We start from the raw sequence: 14,815 nt of genomic DNA on the forward strand, positions 1-14,815 counted from the left end.
ATGCTAGCTATCTACACTGCCTATTTCAGGTTGTGCAGAGCCTTTAGCACTCATTCTAAGATGCTAATATCGAGGGGGCAAGAATGGTCTTTTGGGTGGGTTGAAAGGCCCACTGCCAAAATTGGCAGCAGAACGTTTTGTCCCAGGCAGGAGGGGCTCACGGTTAAGGGAGGGGGGCGTTAGGGGCAGGGAACCTCTGGGAAACTGTGGAGAACGGAGTGCATGATGCTGGTTTGGTAAGTGAAGGAGGGGCAGAGGGGAGGAAGGGCGGCGGGGTCTCTTATTTGAGGTGTTGAAGGGTAGGCGGTTGGGGATGGACAAGTGAGGACGAGGTTCACCTGCTGGGGATGTAGGTGTGGTTGGGGTAGAGGGTGATGGTGGTGTGGGACTAGGGCCCTCTCGAATTCTGCCCAGGAGGGGTGGGGGAACTCCTGGGGTGCCAGGGCGATGAAGAGGTGGGGCGTGGCGCAAGGCAAACTGCTCTTTCACCGTGCCTGGCCGTGGGGGTTCACCTAACAAGGAAGGGAGTTGGGGTTTGCCGCCTCTTGGAGGGGCACTACTGCCGCTACCTCCAAGTCCCGTTCCATCGGGACGAAGGTTAACAGGTGGGTAGGGTAGGACTCGGTCTATGTGTACAAGGACACCACCAACCATAACAGAGGAGGTTGGGGAAAGGAGGTCTCTAGGAGGGGGTGGGGTTTGAGGTATGGGTGGAAGTGGTGGTGGGACACGAGGAATAGAAGAGGGAAAAAAAGGAGGGGGAGGATGTTGCTGAGGAATGCCATGAGAAGGTTGTGTATGGTCCTCGTTTGCGTAGGGTGGAGGTGGGTACTGCAAAGGGGGCGGAGGATGAGCAGGAAGAGGTGGAGGAAGAGAAGGGACCAATCCCATTTCTTCAGAATTCTCATGGCTGTGACTACGAGGGCGATGTGGAGGTGGGGCTTCCATAAACTCCTCCTCTTCATACCAGGCCCCACCCACTCTAGAACCAGCACTGCTTCCTCTTCTTGGGCCTCTTCCAACCAAGCGGATGCTTTCCACCGTCTGAATGCGGTTGCCGTAATCGAGGGTTTCGATTGCCACTCCCTCATTAGAGGATGAAGAAACAAGAGTCTCAATGCGATGGTAGTGGTCTCCATTGTCAGCCGAAGCTTTCCTCTCCTTGTCTTTCATTCCATCTTCAGATGCTCCACTTGTCTTGCGGGAGGCTGTACTTTTCCCTCCCTCTACGTCCATCTTTGATTTGATTCTTTGATCATGCAGCATGGCCGCTGATGGAACATTCAAACCCACTCCTTTTCTCTTCAGCCCTTCTTCATCATTGGTTTTGGTCACAGCCTTGACCGATTTAGTCGCACTTGGGCTAAAGGCAGCAAGTCTTGAGGAAGGTGGGGTGCGGTAATCCCTATCTTTCCGCTCATTTTCTCCCAGAGTCTCTCGAGGAGTGATCACGGCATCCCAGGGGTCACTATGATAGGCTGTAGGTGAAAGGTTATGCCCTCCAGACAGACCTGCACTCTGGGGGTCATTGAGGACATGGGGTGAGTCCATGATTTCGTCTTGAGTGGGCGTGCTACCGCTTTCATCTCGGACAGGGGTGCCGTCCAGATTGTCCCCACCAACTAGGAGAGGGCTATTGCTGCCCACGTCATCCAGACCAAGTCCGAGAGCACTGAAACCAGGATTCCCCTGAAGGAAACTGTTGATCTTAGACTCCAAGCTGGGCACGGCTACGGCCACGGCCACAGCCTCGCTCTCACTTTCTGCCTCTCTCTCTTTCTTTTCTCGTTCCCTTTCTTTCTCTCTTTCCCTCTCCTTCACCTTCTCCCACTCTTTCCCTTTCTCTTGCTCAGACTCTTGCTTGAAACTGTTGCCTGTGGGCTTTAGGGGCTTCAGTGTTATTGGGGTGGTTGTGTTGGAGGTTGCTGCAGCTTTGGTGATGGCTGAAGAGGATGTAGTGGCAGATGAAGATGGACCAGAGTCTGGAGTTGTGAGAGAGCCTGAACGAGCTGATGAAAGGAGAGATGACAAACCTGCAAGATACAGATTTAATAAATATCAAATTAATTGCTGGTTCAAAAAGGTTTCCCAAACCCTCCCCGTCTTCCACTGACAAACAGATTAGAAACAAATGGTGTAATGTGTCCTACCCTGCAGGTTGGGGCTGTGAGTCTGTGTTTTGGTGAGAACATTCAGGATGCTCTCAGGGGAGAAATCCACTTTGGACAGGATGTTGGCCAAAGGGTTGGATGAGGGAATGCTGCCAGGGGTTAAAGGAGGGGCTTTGGAGGAGGCGTGGTTGGATGGTGTGGTAGGTGTGCCAGGGGAAGGACGAGACACAGGACTGACACCTTGGTTTTGAGAAAGAAGAAAACACTGTCATGAAAGGAGCTATAATGAATTAAGTCTTCTCAAACTCTTTTCTGTTTTATTTATTTTTAATTCTGGAGCCCGTTCTGCAAAAGGAAAACTCACCAGTGGTTTTCATTGCATTAGAGAGAGAGCTCAGAATGGAGCTGATCTTGCCCAGATCCACATTGGCCAAGTTCACCGGCAGGGGGGAGGGGCTAACGACAGGGGCTGGTACAGGTGTGGTGGTCATGGGTGAGGTGTTTGCAGGAGGTGTTTGATTGGTTGATGACCCAGACTCCGTCTTTGTGGGAGTTGCTAAAATCTGGGATGGTTTAGAAGCAGTGATCTGGGAGCTTTTTGTTGCTGAGGCATTCGTCATCTTGGACACAGATGGAAGACTTGACTTTTCTTTCCTCTCATCAACTAGAGGACAAAAACCAACTACGTCAGTAAAACATTACATTTGTGATGTTACATGGCATGCTAACATTTTTATTTTGTTCCCCTCCTCTCTGCTTTCTCTCACCAACGATTCCAGCGTTTGCTGTCGTTTCCTCTTCCTCAGACATATCCATGTCCTCAATATCTCTGTTGTCCTTCTGTTGCTCCAATCCTTTCCCCCCGTTTCCATCCCCAGTGCCTGTGTTCTTTCTGGAACTCATGCCATGGAAGGGCGACTCTGAGCCAGTGGGGGACGGGGCATCCTCGGAGGGGGATGGGATAGGAGAATCATCCACACTCGGCAGTGTGGCCTTCAGAGCATCCAGCTTACGCTTCAGGCTACACACGCGATTTGCGAAAGCTTTATAAGCCTACAAGAAGCGGTGAGGGGTTTGAGAGAAGCACAATATTAGGATACATGATATAAATTGATTGAGGGTAGATCAATAGGCCAATATTTAGCATTTCGACACTGATCAAAAAAATCAGGCACTAAACAAGCCCGCTTGGTTGATGAACAGAAATCTAACCTCAGAGAGAACATTAAATATTTCAAATATTTTGTGTAATAAGTGGTGTTTGCCAAAGCAAGCGTGTTCACAAGAATGTAAACAAATCTAGTATAGAGTTGTGGACTCACATTGGCAACAATTTTGACCTCTTTGTACTGCATCTCGTAAAAAATGTCTGCGTTTCCCAGCGCCTCCAGCAGCGGGGGTCCTGCCTTCATCTGGCCCTCCAGGAACGTCACAAATTCCTGCAACTTTGTACTTCCCTCCTCAAAGTCCTTTGAGAACTTATTCCCTCCTGCTTTATCTGTGGATGTAAGGAGAGAGAGAATTTGATTAACCTATTTTTCCACAGTTATATAGTGCAGTTTTTGGGAAGTATTTCATTACCTTTTAACCTCTTGAGGGCCTCAGTGCTACAGACATCCACTCTGAGAGCAGCTAGCTGCTTCTCTCTCAAATCACTCTCATCCAGAGAGTGCTTGTATGACATTAACCGGTCTACAAAATCATGCGGCTGACAATGAGAAAAATACATTAATTATTAGTTTAATAATTAAACACAAAAATAAAGAGCCAGGAAAAGTTCTACTAAACCTAAAGACATATCATGACTTACTACAAACTCTGCAACAATTTTAGACTTCAGAGCAGATTTGGGGTTGACTGGGGCTGCGGAAAGGGGGGGAAAAAAACACATGGTCAAGTTAAGAAATTATTTTAACACTTGGTCACTTCATGCATTAAGATTTTTTGTATAGCTATGTGTTATGGTATGCACTTCATTTATTTTCAGCCACATTAATTTTTTTCCACAAAACAAATTACAAATAAGTGTTTGAAAATATTGCAAAGGGAGAATCAGTCTTCAATCTGATGGTTTACTGTGCTGGATATAGCAAATGATGACAAAATAAACATTAAACAAGACAAAGTGTGTATGCTTAATTTCACTGTATGTGTGCATTAATCGTGTTTAAAAATTTGAATCTATTGACAGCCCTAATTTTATACAAAAATGAAGTTGCCCTTATTCTTTTTAGAAAGAGGGTCCCCTTACAGTGGATCATTATATTTGGGGTCTCTGGCAAGTTTAAAAACCTCTGCACTAGACTTGACTCCAGCATTGAAACTTGAAGCATACAGTTCAAAAACTGACCAGGAGGAGGAGGTTGCTCTTTCACTTTCTCCTTTTCCTTTTCCTTCTCCTTCTCCCTCTCTTTCTTCTGCAGATTGGCTTTCAGCTCAGAGATCAGCTCCTCAGGATAAACATTCCTCTCCTGCCAAATACTGAAGATCCTGTCCACTGACTTGCACACTTTAGCGTCCCTACAAGCACACACAGAGTCAGCACAGAATATACTTCTGTACCAATCACACACATAAACACACACGATTTACTAACTTGACCAGCAGGGCGGCATCTGGCAGCACGTCAGCGAAGGCGGTTCGGTAAATAATAGCGTTTTTCCTTTTGCAGTTCTGAATGACATCATTAGCAAGGTAGAAGAGATTTAGCCTGTGATTGGCATCCGCTGCATAAAGAACAAAAGGAAAATGGGGAAAACATTTGTTATTAGACTGCAGCACTAATATAACAGAAAGAGAAAGGAGGCACATGCGTAAGAAATAAAACATTTTGGTAACACTTTATAAGTAGTATATAGTAACAAAGAACTTACAAATCATTTGCAAAATGATCTAACATTTTATAGTTGATTCATAGTTTAAATATTGCAGTCTCTACGTAGTTAATATATTAATAGGTTATATACAAATAGTGAGTTTCACTGTCACTGTAATTAACAAAATTATTATTGTTTAATTAGCTCATATGTAAATAGGTAATGTTTTTATGCTTTGTTAACTTATTAATCGTAAATATTTCTCACTTTAGATTAGGATCAGAAAATGTCATTAAGTGCTTTAAACCAAACTATACTGGATTTTAATTGCATTACTATTAAGTATTCCTTAATGTTAAATACATTATGCACTTCATTGGTTTTCAGCCACATTAATTTTTTTTCCACAAAAAAATTACAAATAAGTGTTTGAAAATATTGCAAAGAGAGAATCAGTCTTCAATCTGATGGTTTATTGTGCTGGATATAGCAAATGACGACAAAATACAGGTTAAACAAGACAAACTGTGTATGCTTAATTTCACTGTATGTGTGCATTAATCGTGTTTAAAAACTTGAATCTATTGACAGCCCTAATTTTATTCAAAAATGAAGTTGCCTTTATTCTTTTTAGAAAGGGGGTCCCCCTAACAGTGAATCATTACATTATATCTGGCAAGTTTAAAAACCTCTGCACTAGACTTGACTCCAGCATTGAAACTTGAAGCATACAGTTCAAAAACTGACCATTCAAAAAAATGCATACTCATGGACTACATGGATTAGGGGATAGAATATACAGTTTGTAGAGTATAAAAATTATTCTTCTATGAAAAGTCCCGATAAAACAAGGAAATCCAACGTGTGTGTGTGCGCTTAATGTATTTGTAAACATTTTAAGGAACACTTAATACTAATGCAATTAATGTCTAATAAAGGTTGCACTTAATGACATTTTCTGAGACCTAATTTAAAGTGAGAAATATTTACAATTAATAAGTTGTTAAAGCATAAAAACATTATCTAACTCTGATACATATGACGCTAATTAAATAATAATAATTTTGTTAATTACAGTGACAATGAATGAAGAACTCACCATTTGTATATAGCCTATTAATATATTATCAATGTAGAGACTACAATAGACAGTATAAACTATGAATTCACTAAAAAACTAACAGCTTCCAAATGATTTATAAGTAATTTATTACTGTATACTTATAAAGTGTTACCAAAATTTAAACTAAAAGATCTCTACTGATGGTGCTATTTATCCCGTTTACGTATATGGTGCCAATAGAGAGCAGCTGAAATGAATCTGCCCTGAATATGACGTATGTATCAGTGCCCGAGCTGCTCTCTCAAAGAACACTGCTACTTTAAGTGACTGTTCACAATTTATTGGTTTTATATGGAGTCGCATAGCTGGCAAACGGTAATGAGTCAACATTTTTCATAGTTTCACAAGTGCTGAGAATCCATCCAACACTGAAGATGACAAGCGATGCTGAAGTGGTCTCACATCTTATGCGCCATCAAAATAGACATATACACATTTTTGTAACCAAATAAGTTACATACAGCCAGAATTACACAGGGATATCAAATTAAAATTCAATCATTGAACAAATTTGCTCATTCAAATGCAAAAACTGAATTTGAATTAAAGATGTGTGGCAAGCACTGCTTAGCACCAAATATACTTACAACATACTGTCAACAAAAAATATGAATTAAAAAAACAACAACAAAAGAACACTGCAAGATATTATCAATGTACTAAATGCTTTTTGAAGAAACAACTCTAGAAATAATATGATTGTTTTGTATAATCAAATCATAATCAAATCTAAATTAATTAGTCAGGACTGACACACTTGAGCTACAGGAAATGAAACTGAGCAGTGAATGAACCAGTAAACACCAGTAAACCAACATGCTTTGTTCACCTAAACGCATCCTATACATATGAGATTAAATCACATAAATACACAACACAAACATAACATCTGAACAAAATGAAGTGTTAACTTGTCATTTTACGCTGGACTGCTTCACAATTCATGTTGAATTTGCACAAAAGATTAACATGACGGCACATGCTAGTCGATGAGTTGAATCAACTCCACAGCAACTACATAAATTTATCCACTAACCATTCAGAAACGTCCAGTTTCATTCTAAAAGTTGTAACTTCTTCCTGAGTCTCTCAATCAGTGTCGACTCCGGTTTGAACAATGTAAGGCTGAACACCGTTACTGACAATCCTCATTTTGTCTGCGTGAGATTCTCCAGCTTTGTTGTTGAGCAACTGAAGTGTGAGCTGTTAAAGCTCCGCCCCTTTTGGAAAGGGGGCCGGGAGCAGCAGCTCATTTGCATTTAAAGGGGGACACACAAAAGCGGTGCGTTTTGGTCACACCCAAATGGGGCAAATTTGACAAGCTATAATAAATTATCTGTGGGGTATTATAAGATGAAACTTCACAGAAACATTCCGGGGACACCAGAGACTTATACTGCATCTTGTGAAAAAGGGGCATAATAGGTCCCCTTTAAAAAATGAGAAAAGATTAACACTAGAAATGGCCTGAAAGCCTAGGTGAAATTTTGCGCATTTAATTTTTCTCCTAAGTCCTTCTACGGTCTACTTAGGCTAACGCCATGTCCTAACCAGACATGATGCGATACGATTCCAGCGACAATTTGTCTGTCCACACCAGACGCAACAATGAGATCCAACAAAATCAATTAAAAATGACAGCCAATCAGAAGTGTGTGGACGGAACTATCTCTGCAAGCGTACTGCACTCACAACAAAAAGTACATAAAATTCATAAACATTACACCTTTTTAACATTATTAAAAATTACATACTGAGTGATTGATACAATCATTGACGAATACACTTGTTTGTTCTTGTTTCCTTTAATTTATTTTCAAGATCTGAGGTGAATTATCTATCGTCGCTTTCAGTATGGCTATATAATGGTCACGCAAAATCATACTCATATTAAACTTAAATTAAATTCTTTTAACATTAAATAAAGCACATAATCAGCACCTGAGATTATCATTTTCATACTTTGCATGTTGTTGTTCATTACTGTGATACTCTGATATGAAAAATCTTTTAATAAGCGCTCTTTAATGTGGCGTGACAGATCACTGTTGCTATTCAAGCGAAGCAGAGGTGTGTAGCGCACATGAACTGACCATAGCTTCTGCTACTTATAGCAAGATATAAATAAACATCAAAAGGTATATTAAAAGATACAGTACAAATTCAAGAAATCCATATATTGTCTCCTGTAATCACTAGTGTTTCAACCACAGAAACACTTCAATAAAACAGCTTGTAAACAATGTCACTTCATTTTACATTTACCTCAGAAAAGCATTCAATTTCCAAAAACTCAGTCAGCTAGATATATGAACTTAGATATAAGAGCATTTTGCTAAATATATTCACTAAATTGCATATTCGTTGTATTTTTACTTAATCTGTTCTTCAATATTTAATGTGATTGAAAAAAATACTTCAGGCCCTGATATACTTCAAACGAAATCAAAGAACGAACTGATGTGACGTCATTTCGAACAAAATCAGGCCAAAACAAAGTTCGTTTTGTGTTCTTTTTGGAAGTTCGAAATGGCTTGCCAAAGCGAACTTTCAGGAAAAGTTCACTCCAGCTGCAAAACACCTTTGTATTGGTCCGTGACGATAACGTAATAGGAGGTGTGCGCCGAGGCTCCACCTTCATTCGCGTGGAACTGTTCTCTGACTAATTTCGTCTGTAGAGTTTGTTGAGGTAAGAGCTCCACGGGTGAAAACATGAACACACTGGATAGCTGCTTTATAGTACAAAATCAGAAGTTGTGCTTCTGATAATATGAGGCACTGACACCGTTTTTCTTGTTTGATAGTGTAAAGCTGCTTGCTATAAGCAATCTATTGAATAAAGTGTTACATAAATAAACGTGACGTGACTGGAGTGCTAATTTGCAGAGCTCACGCTAACAATTGAAATGTAGTTTCTCAGTCCTAAACTACAATCATCTGAATCAATATGTAACCGAAATTAAGTTAGTACCTTGCAAATGTGAAAGTTCTGGAGTGGGCTTATGATATACATGTGTCTGACAGCACATTATCACAACTAACATAAAAACTGAACATAAGATTGGCTCCAAATAAAAAAATAAATAAATGAAGTGACAGTAACAAATGTGCATTTGCTGAGAATAATTTCTCACATAATGTAATTCTTATATGGTATGTTACTATGCTCACTTATATTTGATACATGACACATTACATTAGTCATGCATAATATTCTGTTCCATTAACCTAACAAGATGCATTAAACTGGCTGATCAACCTTATGAACATAATAAACAAAACTATTTTGATCATTTATAATAACAACATTCATTAATTATGAAACAGACCAGATATGTTTTTTTTCAGACCAGGACAATAGTTCAGGAAAATTGTGATATACATAAAAGTATTTGGTGAAGGCTTTTGCTCATGATTATGCAACAAGGTTATGATTGTTAATGAAAATAAAAACTATCAGTGAATCAAACACAAAATTGTTTTTAAGTAGAAAATAAAAATTGAACCGAAACTATAAACATGTACCTTATAATATAAATAATCTAAACTAAATAGAATTACAGAGAAAATGAATTTAGTTTTCATATTTTCACTGGTTTAAAGGTGGGGTAAGCAATATTTGCAAAACGCTGTTTTGAAGTTAGACCGACACACCAGCAAACAACAACAAACGTGTAACCAATCAGCATTAGGGGGCGTATGACAGTCGAGGAGAGAGAACGAGCAAGAGGGAGATTTGAAGAAAGAATGCAGACAGAGAGATGAGACAATACAAAAGAGAAAAGCTCAGAAGAATATCACTGGAATGAAGGGTTATGACCGGGCAAGATCTTTAGGATCCACAAAAATTGGCTAAATCATCATGGCTTCTTTGTTGTTAGCAAAATATGCTAAGGTACCTCATTCTCACTTACCGCTACAATTTAAGGCCAGCTGCGGTAGAGAGAACTTCTGTTTCGGTAATGAGAATGTAATCATACGGGCTATTTATGAATATTAGGGATGCACCGAATATTCAGCCACTGAAAGACTTTTATCACCGAAACAATACGACCGAAATGTTGTGATGACGCAAACAGACACCGCACGGAGTGGAAAACAATGAAAAGTACACTCTTAGAGTCTGTCAGCACACGTTTCACTGAGATCTATTTGGATCCTCTGCACTTCATCACGACTGTACTTGATCCGTGTTATAAAGACCATTACTTGGATGCGGAAATAAAGCAGTGCACACGAGAAATGATCCAGGCCACGATGGATGCGGAGAACCCACTTGGAGACGGAGACGGAGAAGCACCCAGCGCAGGAGGAGGAGATCAGAGTGCAGAAAAAACAAACAAACTTGTCTCTCTGCACCAGATGAGGGGCATGCACCCTCGTTGTCTGATATGTTCAGTGAAATCCTTCAAGAAAGTGCCTCAAATAAGGCAGATGACAAGCTCAACCGCTCAACAGCTAGATGGTTATATGTCTGAAGTCCCCATCCCCAGAAGTGATAACCCTCTTGCCTACTGGAGAAGTAATCACGGCCGCTTTCCTGACCTGGCAAAGATGGCACGCAAGTACTTGTCTGCTCCGTGCACAAGCACTGACAGCGCGAGACTTCAGTGCAGCAGCTCATGTTCTCGATGAGAAGAGGAACAGACTTCACTGTGATAAAGCAGAAAAGCTACTCTTCATCAAGAAAAACCTGCCACTTTACTTCAAGAAGTAGAATGGGCTTGTCTAGTGTTTAAATATTTATTATCCACTTTGTACATCTGCAATTCTTGGTGCATTTGTTGTTGTTAAAGTTCTACAGTTAACACATGGGCTATGGCAGTCTTTGTTTTGATACACTATTATGTTGAAGGCCTACAGAGAAAATATTGTTGTATCTTTAAGCAGTTGCACTTGTTCTGAATGCACTTTCTTGTAGTAGTCCTACAGAGAAAAAATTAAAATGCACTTGACTTAAATGCACTTTGTTTTTATGAGAGAACATTTAATGTTAAAACCTTTCTGCAGGCCAGTAGGCCTGTACATTATTAATTAATGTACACATGTGTACAGTGGGGTCAAGTTAAACATTTTAGTTTGAGTTTTATTTTATACTGTGCATTGTTGCAATGTGCTAAATAAATATTTGCATAATTTGTAATTGATTTATTCTTTGAAACTTTAATATTAATTTATGCAATTGCAATGCCTTGATTTTAGTAAAGTTAGTACACAGTCATAGCCATAAATGCAATGGTACTAATAATTGGCATAATTTCTTTCGGTTTTCGGCCTTGGTTTCCTCTTTTTCGGTTTTCGGTTTCTGCCAAGAATTTTCATTTCGGTGCATCCCTAATAAATATATATTATGAGATATTAATTTAAATATGATTTACTAACTGTTGGGAAGCTTTAGCAAAGGCTAGGGTGACAAATTTCAGATGTAAGGTTTAGCAAAAAAAAAAAAAAAAGTGTTGCTAAGTCTACACGAATGTGGTTGCCCACACACACGTTGGCACATCTATCATTATGAAGACTTTCCATAGGAGTAATTATTTTCATACTGAGCTGATATTTTCTGTCCCCTAGCCCCTAAACTCTCACAGAAAACTTTTTGCCATTTTATATTTTTAATAAAACAATGTATGTTTATTTATTTTTATTTTTTATTTTATTTTATTTATTTGCCATTTTATTTACGGGGACAGCTCATAATGTAGGTGTAGAGACAGTGCATTATGAAGACAATTAGTCCTCACAAAACTAGTCAAAACAGTACACACAGGTTTGCTGCACTATAAAAGTGAGAACATCTTACAGTCTTGGAATACCAAAACACTTACAATACGGGATGAGTTGCATGTGATTATTTTAAGACATGTTTGGCGTGTAATAATATATCAAAGCGTCTTTGGTGTTTCCATGGTCTTCTACAAAATAAAACCGGAAACCGAGGGTAACGCGGGTATGACGCAATTGACAGGCGACTCCTCACACGTCCCGGAGCCTTCGTTAAAATTTTCATCACGATTTACAAACAGTTGGAAACATTTGGGATATTGTAAGTACTCAAGTGAACAAAATATATAACACTGGCCTAGTGGTTTTTGGATATTTTACTGCAAAAATATTACATATTGCACCTTTAAATGGACAAGTTCAAGCATGAGTAGTAATCAGTAGTAATTAAAAAAAAAAAAAAACACACACACTAGTTATCCCAGACTATATTCCCACTGGTTTTGACCCAATCAATATAACTATAAAATAATTATGGTTTTTATAGTGATTATTAAATAAAAACATTAAAATATTTATAATTTTGTTTAATGTACTGTAAATAATAATACGAATAAATATTATTTTATAATAGAACTAAAATTACAATAAATTACTGGTAACAGGTTTATAAAAACTTCTCTTTACTAACCTGGTGAAATGGGTGGTGCATGTTGTATTGCCAAATGCACATTATGTGTGCGTTCTCGGTTTTTAGCCTATGCAAGTCTATATATTTTTGAAACACTGCAAAAATCTAATTGATTGAACTTGCATCCATGTTTGTACCAATAATAGGCTATGTAAATTATTTTAACTATACCTCATTCTTAATATACTTATTATCGAAATCAGCAACCTCATTTCCATAATCTATGTATCATTACCGCAACAGGTGATTATATAAGGTTTATTTAATAAATGGAAAAAAATAGTAGTTTGCTTTTAAATGCACGTGCCAAATCTATACAATATGTTCTTTAAGGTTTGCCACATCATTTTGAAAATATGTCAGGTTTCAATAAAATAATAAAAAAATATTTGGTTGTAAATGGCAGCAGTTGCTTCGGTAATGAGAAAAATCAATCCAAACCAAATAAAAATGTTAATTTAAAAATATATATTATTTCAGAGTTTCAAGTAACTGTGCATAACTGTTAATAATCAATTTTTAAAAAAAATGGGAAAATGTATTAGTTTTTCAAATGGTACTGACATTTTCAGACTGTTGTGGTAATGAGATTTTTATGGACTTGTTTTGGGAAAATGTGTTCAATTGTCAGTAAATCTTTTAAAATTAATGGTCACAGACACTTCAGACCTTGCTCTAATTGTCTAAAAAGGAAATTAGTTGATGCAAACATTTTTAAAATTTGCAGGTTTGAAATCTTTGGAACTAAGATGTCGTGAGAATCACCCCCCTAATCGACTCTCATAAGCATAGATTCAGGAACATCATAGGTGATTTTTATAAAATGTAGTTTGATCAATACCTTCTCGGTTGTTTAAAAGACTAAGGCAATCAAAATGTATCAAAATTTGACAAAATGTTTAATTTTCCAATAAAAGATTTTATTGGAATCGTTTTTTGCATGATGTTACATTTAGCAGATGTTGACTCCTTAATAAGCATGACATGACTTGACTGGAGTTTAAACTTCTTTTTACCCCTAAGCAAAGGACCAAAAAAGAACATTGCTGCGAGTATATCGGGGCCTTAATACTTAAAGTAGCATTTGGAATCAACCATCAAGGGAAGAAACAAAATGCTGTTAAACTTTAGAAAGAGTCAGTGTTCTAGCCCTGTCATAAGAGTCTGGCACTGAAGAAGCCCATGTGATTTATTGGGTGCGGTTAGAAAAGTCTGACACTTTATGATAAAAGGACAAACATTTAGTTGTGAAGGGTGGAGTCATCTGACTTAAGTCAAAGACATTCTATTATTCATTACAACTCATGCTGTGTGTAATCTGATTCCTAAAAATGTCCTTCCTGAAAACTGGCTCACTCTCTACGGAGCTGGTGCTCCCTGTTTGTGGTGTCACTCCAGTACACAGCCAATTTATTTCTTTATTCATTTTTTATTTATTTATTTATTTATTTTTTTGATAACTTCATTCAAACTCTTACTTTCAAGTGAATGAACACCAGTAAACTGATGTGTTACAACTCAGGCAACTAAACCAATTATTCACAACGCTATGTTTACATGTGTGCCAATAATCTGAATTATTTCTAGTGGTGCAACGGATCACGAAACTCAAGGTTTGGATCATATTATGGTTTTTGGATAATTTTTTGGATCAGCAAGAATAGAATGAATAAATAAAATACAAATGAAAATGAGGGTTTTGAGGCAAATGTAACTTTGCTTCCTATTTATTACTTAAAGAACACCAAGTACTTTGATACCACAACAAAAACTTCAAACTAATAAAATTCAAACATTATTAAAAACAAATGAACAGACAGCAAAAATAATGCATGCGTATTGTTAATTAAACATAAATTAAATATAGATTAAAGCTGCAGTCCATAACTTTTGGCGCTCTAGCAGTTAATAAACAGAACTGCGTGAGTCTTGCGGAAGAACATTGTAGTCGGAGCTATTTTCTCCGTTTATGTCTGTGAGTCACGCAGGTACTGTGCTACTCCATAGCAGTACGACCTGAACCAGTCTAAAATAGTCTGAATATAAACACTTATCATAGGTGTACCGTAGTGATTCAGGATAAGACAAAAACACGGTTTGGAAAATGGATTCATGATGTACTCGCTCATTATATAATTTTTGTAAATTCTGAATTAAAAAAAAAAAGTTATGGACAGCAGTTTACGTTCACTTAAGACATAAGACAGATGGCTGTATATGAGAATACTTGTCGAGACAGTATTTTGAGATCATTTTGTGTGTGTGTGTGTGTGTGTGTGTGTGTGTGTGTGTGTGTGTGTGTGTGTGTGTATGTGTCTGTTCAGTGCAAGGAGTCTAACTAACGTGTGCACGT

General features: G+C 38.3%; 1 protein-coding gene across 1 annotated transcript in view; it reads right to left on the reverse strand.

The window, feature by feature from the left end:
- Positions 1-57: 57 nt before the first annotated feature.
- rprd2b (regulation of nuclear pre-mRNA domain containing 2b) overlaps positions 58-14,815 on the reverse strand; it is a 28,232-nt gene continuing 13,474 nt past the window's right edge. Inside the window, exons 2-10 of the mRNA XM_048152074.1 lie at positions 4,708-4,837; positions 4,462-4,631; positions 3,922-3,974; positions 3,693-3,819; positions 3,434-3,609; positions 2,879-3,164; positions 2,476-2,775; positions 2,151-2,351; positions 58-2,033 (exon numbers count right to left, since the gene is read on the reverse strand). Coding sequence (XP_048008031.1) covers positions 64-2,033; positions 2,151-2,351; positions 2,476-2,775; positions 2,879-3,164; positions 3,434-3,609; positions 3,693-3,819; positions 3,922-3,974; positions 4,462-4,631; positions 4,708-4,837 — 3,413 coding nt within the window. The 3' untranslated portion in view covers positions 58-63. The remainder of the gene's footprint in view (positions 2,034-2,150; positions 2,352-2,475; positions 2,776-2,878; positions 3,165-3,433; positions 3,610-3,692; positions 3,820-3,921; positions 3,975-4,461; positions 4,632-4,707; positions 4,838-14,815) is intronic.

This window comes from Megalobrama amblycephala, linkage group LG13 (genome assembly GCF_018812025.1).
Source record: "Megalobrama amblycephala isolate DHTTF-2021 linkage group LG13, ASM1881202v1, whole genome shotgun sequence".
Classification (NCBI taxonomy): Eukaryota; Metazoa; Chordata; class Actinopteri; order Cypriniformes; family Xenocyprididae; genus Megalobrama; species Megalobrama amblycephala.